The sequence below is a fragment of the Lycorma delicatula genome, chromosome 3, assembly GCF_047948215.1.
Source record: "Lycorma delicatula isolate Av1 chromosome 3, ASM4794821v1, whole genome shotgun sequence".
Classification (NCBI taxonomy): Eukaryota; Metazoa; Arthropoda; class Insecta; order Hemiptera; family Fulgoridae; genus Lycorma; species Lycorma delicatula.
In genome coordinates this window covers 37,351,708-37,357,745 of record NC_134457.1, presented here as the reverse complement: position 1 = coordinate 37,357,745, position 6,038 = coordinate 37,351,708, and the positions used below count along the sequence as shown (strand labels likewise).

At 32.3% G+C, this 6,038-nt stretch overlaps 1 protein-coding gene across 2 annotated transcripts in view; it reads right to left on the bottom strand.

Moving 5' to 3' along the window:
- The window catches only part of amx (TM2 domain-containing protein 3 almondex), a 54,584-nt gene extending 51,324 nt beyond the window's left edge, over positions 1–3,260 (bottom strand). For both annotated transcript variants that reach the window (XM_075359664.1, XM_075359665.1), the window contains exon 1: positions 3,136–3,260. In XM_075359664.1, coding sequence (XP_075215779.1) covers positions 3,136–3,238 — 103 coding nt within the window. In that variant the 5' untranslated portion in view covers positions 3,239–3,260. The remainder of the gene's footprint in view (positions 1–3,135) is intronic.
- Positions 3,261–6,038: the final 2,778 nt, after the last annotated feature.

The following is a 6,038-nucleotide window of genomic DNA, read 5'->3' as shown; positions in this document are numbered from 1 at the left end:
TTCAGAGAATCTTCTGGTGGAATTGGCACTGGCATGTCTGGGCCATAAGGAACCGAGCATAAAGCAGGTGGCATTTTTGGATAGAGGATTCTTTTTTATTCTTCAAATTGAATCCGTAAACACCGGTCGAACAAAAGTAACAATCACTGGGTGATTTCATGGTTCTCACCATACTATTGGAACTCCAAATCTGATAGCTTCTTGTTCACCCTTTGACTACTGTCTAAGTCCTTCAGCACATGTGTAGCAAATGAAACTTATATTTCTCTTTTGCCTTTCCATCATTAACTAACGACAAATGTAACAAAAATAATCTACAGCATTTTTGTAGCCTCTTGAAGCTATTCTGAAAACAGAAAGTTTGCTTTATGACCTGGAAATATATTTTCCACCAACAAAAATGCATTTGATCATGGAGGATGGAAAAAACTTTATTTACACACACCGATGTTTGAAACAGGACTGATAGTAGTTGCATGGTCATGAGTGGTGTGGATAGCTGCCAAGCTGTTGCTTTATGTTAAGTTTTATCACAACTTGTCGTATAAGCTCTCCCACCATCTTGTCATCAATCCAACGACCTAAACCCCACCATCTTCTTCCGACCACTAATTGTTTAGCTATAAGAATGCATAGTATAAGCCAGTAACATGAATATATTTTATCAATTTATTATAAAAAAAAAAGGATTTATGTCTATTTTATAGTATCGTATTTTTACAATTTTTCAACTTTTTACAAATTTTGAAATATGTGATTTGTGAAAAATCCTGATATGAAGGAAAAAAATGGTCATTTTCAGATTCAGCACTAAAAAATGCACAGAAATGAAATATTTGGATCTTACAAGGGGAAGGCACCTAGGTTCGAATCAGACCTAATTTTCTTTTTTTCTCAATTTAAATATGTTGATCTTGTTAATAATTATTAACCTCTGATTATAAAAAAAAAATATTCAACAAATAATAATTCAATAAAAACAAAAATTAAAAAAAAAAAATTATTAATAAAATAAAATTTGATGTACTTTTCATTTAAAAAAAAAAAAATGTGTAATATAATTTAATAGGCGTACAAGGAAGTCATGCGGTGTCCACATCAGATTTTTTAATTAAGTATTTCCAGCTGATTTGTTTCATTTTATAAATATCAGCTGATATTAGCAGAGGAAGTTAATTTTTATTTTGAAAATAATATCAGCTGATATAATTTCTCGTTTCATTGTTAATTATTAGTTATTGTTTATTATTACCAATATTACAGCTTTGCTGTTGTCTGTATTATGAATGGAAAATGCAATAAAATTGATCGTGCATCGCGTTTTATTATTAACACCATTTTTCCATCATTCAAAATTTGAATGCTTAAAACTCGATAACGTAGGCGTTAACAGAAAAACGGCGTTCACCACTGTTTTTCTTGTAAAATTTTAAACCGAAATCATGTATCATACGTCAACCTCGCCGTTTAAAAATTTAAGTTTGATTCAATATGGCGAAAAAAAATTTAAAACCCATCATAATGCAGATTTTTTTTAACTGAGGCGAACCCCATTTCTTTCTCCCTCCAAAGACCTTTCAGGTATGCAATATAAAGCTGTTTCCATACTTAAATATCACTCTGTATATAACATAACTGCATTTCAAGTGCTTTTTCAGTCTTGTACAGGAACTGAAATATTGATCTGAAAATGTGTGCGTGAGCGCGCACACGCTTTTTTTCGAAGTATAATAAATTTACACATTTTTTTTTAAGAAGGATTCGGTGATTATATTTCTTCTTCTCTTCCGTCGCCCCAATTTAGCGAATATACTAGCTGCAGAGGCATGTCCATGGCACGCCTTCCGCATGTAGACCTTCCAAGGGTTGCCTTGGTGGGTGGCGTCTCGAAATTGGATTATTAGGTGTCCAAAATTGATTACTTGGGTAAAAATATTTTTTTTGAATGATAAATATTGAAATAATGAAAGTTAAATAAGAAACTTAATTCTAGAAATTGATACTAACAAATCGGGATTTTCCGGCAGTGATCGGTACATTCAAGTGCCTACTTTTTGGTTACAGTTCATTACTTTATGAACAAAAACAATCGCATAAATAAATAAAAAATATGTAAAAAAAATGTTTATAACAGCACTCTTAAATAAAACGCACTAAAATATAAAAAATAATTTTAGGACGGTATCTCAGAATGGATTTGACAAGCTTTGACGGTGATATGCAACATAAGCTATGATTTTGAAACTTTTTTCTTATGCGTGTTTGAACCCCACTCTTTAGGCCATTCATCACGCATAAGAAAAAAAATGTTAAAAACATCAAATTTTGAATTTGAAGCTATGACTTTCACATAATGTTACATATCACCGTCAAAGTTTGTCAAATCCATTCTGAGATACCGTTCTAAAATTATTTTTTATATGTTAGTGCGTTTAATTTAACAGTGGTGTTTTAAAATATTTTTTATTTTCCACTTTTCAGTCTCGATAAGTTTATAGTTTACAGCTTCGCTAACGCACAGGTTTTGGGCGTTATTTAGCGAAAGATCGGATCGGACGTTTTACGTCGGGTGAGTGCAATCAAAACATAGGGCTAAACGAATTAATTTCCGGATAACCAAGATCCGGTTGATTAAGTGTGAACCACATTTGTTAAACAGTTAGCGCTCGGCCTACCGATACTTACGCCGTTTGAATCGTAAAAATCGGACGAGCGGTTGCTGAGATATTACGGTGGCACCCCATCGCACCCCCTCCAAAATTTCCGAACGGCGCCCCGGGGGCACTTTAAAATATTATCATCTGACGGAAGCCATTGGGAGTGGATGGGATTGCGTCGAGGGGAGTTGAGAAAATTTTTCAGGGCGCTACGACCGATCGTTTTCGAGATATTTGAGATTTTCTTCCAAAAATTCGGATCCTGTTAAAAAGTACAAAAAATTTTTCCAAAACTTCAATACATATATATTAATATAACAAGTATATACCTGACCACCAAGAGACATGTACTAACGAATCGGGATTTTTCATGAAAAATGAAATATATATTAGTATACTTCGACCATCTTGTGACGTTTTACAAATATATATATATATATGTGTGTGTGTGTGGTTGTGAATAAAAATTTAGACGTACCTCGAGGATGTTTCTGGTCGTCGTGGCGTTTGCAACGGGAGGTGCCACCCGCCACTCCAGGACCCCGACGGGGTTCGTGCACCAGGAGGCGGCGTGTGCGCATGTGTTCGCGTGCCTGTGTTGACGGAGTGGCACGGAGATGTTTAGCGTTCGACTGAAGAATCGACCGACCGTCGCGGATGTACCTCGAGGATGACCCTGGTCGTCGTGGCGTTTGCATCGGGAGGCGACAATTGCGAAATTTTTTTTTAAAGATTCCCACCATTCTGTCAACCAATCAGAGTGCGCGATGACTGCGTGTGCGTTGCGCGCGCAACCTAATTCATTCTGTAAAAGAAAAAACAGTTACATTTTACGCGCAAAAACTACCACACCCAAATAAATGCATTTATGTGTTACATAAACACTCCCCTCACCATTCGCGAATGTAATTCGACAACAGATGGTGAATCTGACGTCGGATTAGAAATAATGAAGATGGAAAACTGAATACAAAAATAGGAAGAGAAAAGATTATGGAGGTAGAAGTAAAAGGCTGGAGGTCAAAGTTCATCAGAAATGTAAATGTAAATGCCTCGAGTCATTGTCTATGATAGTCAGTGACCTCACTGCCGAATGCGGATCAGAGCAGAGAGAAGGGTAGGTTTTTATTAGAGGCTTACTAACTTTGTAAATGTGTTTCTTGATTTTTAAGTAAATCAAGACGACTAAGTAAATTGAATTGTAGGACAAAACTGTAGTTGTTGCAGTCAACACTTGTTTTGTTAGCATGAGGATATTATTTTTGGCGTTTAAAGACACAACCAAAAATGATTTGAGTGCATCGCCTAATTGAAGTTAGATATAAGGAGAATTTTTGTGTGAGCCTTCGGTGTTAGCAAAGGCCGGACCTAATATATTCCATTTAATAAAAAATATTATGTATGGAGGAAATTAATTTATAACAAAATTAATTTTATATTTAGCAATTTTCACTGATATTAATTAACAAATTAATACCTTATTGTCTTGGAGAACATAATATTACCAATTTTTTTTTCTTAACAGAAAAAAATAAATATCGGTGCAAAAAACAAAAGTTCAGTTCTGTAAATTACTATTGAAAAAAAATTCTGTTAATTTTCGACTACATCGGCAATTCTGATGACGTAATTTGTTTTGTCAAATAATATATTAATACAGGTAAAAGTAAAAAAATAATTTTGAAATTAGTTATTTTTATTTTAAATTGAAATATATATTTTAAAGCGATTATTATGAAGAAGATTACAAAATTACGTCAGGAGGGATTCATTAGAACGATTAAACAACTGTAATACCACCACTGACCAATCAGAAACACAGAAATGTAATTAACTTGTTTTTCAATTCAATTCTTATAACAAAGTTGTTTGTCTATTTTAACGTTGGACGGATTACGATATGTAGCGAGGGAGTCGCTCGGTCTCTGCGTAAACAACCGATATGATTGACCAATCAGAAACGCAGAACGGTAATCAGTTGTTTTTCAGCTACGAAGTAAGACATCTCTTTAGTTGCGTCGTAAACGTTTACCTGTGCATGTCGTCCGTGTGGAAACTATGAACAATCTTCTATAAAGAAAAACCACACAATTTAGGACATTACTTTAAAGTGAGGAACATTTATTTTATTGTATGCAACATAGATTTATTTTTTTTAATATATCGGTTTTAAATTAATATTTTTTTCTTAATTTACGGTTTAATGAAAATTAAAATTTAACGTAGAATTTTTAAAGCACGTTGCTACAGTTTATATGATGATCATGGGATTTTGTTTTTTAATTTAAAATCTATTCTAGATAAATAATAATCTTCCATTTTACAAAATTTGTTTTATTCAAAAAAAGAGGGGTGATGTAATCTTTTTTTGAAATGGATACATCAATATGGCAAAATTTTTATAAAATGAATTACCGATGAATTTTATGTATAAACTAAAATGAATTTTATTCTGGAAAAAAGTATAAAACATCTTAATATTTTCAATAATTTTATAGGAATTGCCTAATTTTTATATTGCATCTAGATAATTATTTGTATTGTAAATGTAATTTATATGTATTGAATAGACATGTTTTTTCTTGCGCTTTGCTACCTTTGTCTACTGAAAATAAGTACAAATACCTTAGTACAATGAATATATCACAGGAACTATAACATTTTATTTATAGTTTTATATATCAAATACTTTAATTATTATTGCTGAAACAGGAAATGCTTTTTAGAAACTCTATTAAAAGAAAGTTTGCATTTTGAATTAGGAAAACAGTAAGGGCAGTTATGTATCATATTTAAAACACACTTATTCTTTTTTAGTTTTTTCAGATCGTAATAATTGTGTTATCTCCCCAATAGAACAATTGGAATCTTCTTTCATCCAAATCATTGAACCACATCTTATCGGACATCCACACATTTTCACATCTCATTATTCAATTTATTTTTTCTGCAATTCTGTAGAAAATTCTTCAAATAAAAGCCAATTATCACTTGTACTAATATTTTCCATTATTGCAGATATAGTCTTCATTTATTTCTCAAGAGTTTATAATAATAAGAAATTAGCTTTTATGTGAATAAAAGATAATTTAAAATTTATTTTTGTTTCCTACATTTCTAAATTTTTCCTGGATGTCAGTTGTAGTTAACTGCATTCATTTCTGGGTCTCTTGATTGTAACCTGAAAAAGAAATCCTGTGTAAAGCTGTTTTATTGCGTAATCAACTGATCTTGTTTCAGATATTTTGTCTAAATTTATTTCATTGTTGTTCAGTTCACTAACAGAATATTCAAATCCAAATAAAACTTGTTCTAATCCATTTGATCCATTACCACGTTTTGCGAATTAACAACCGGCACACAAATTTCTGAATACTGTAA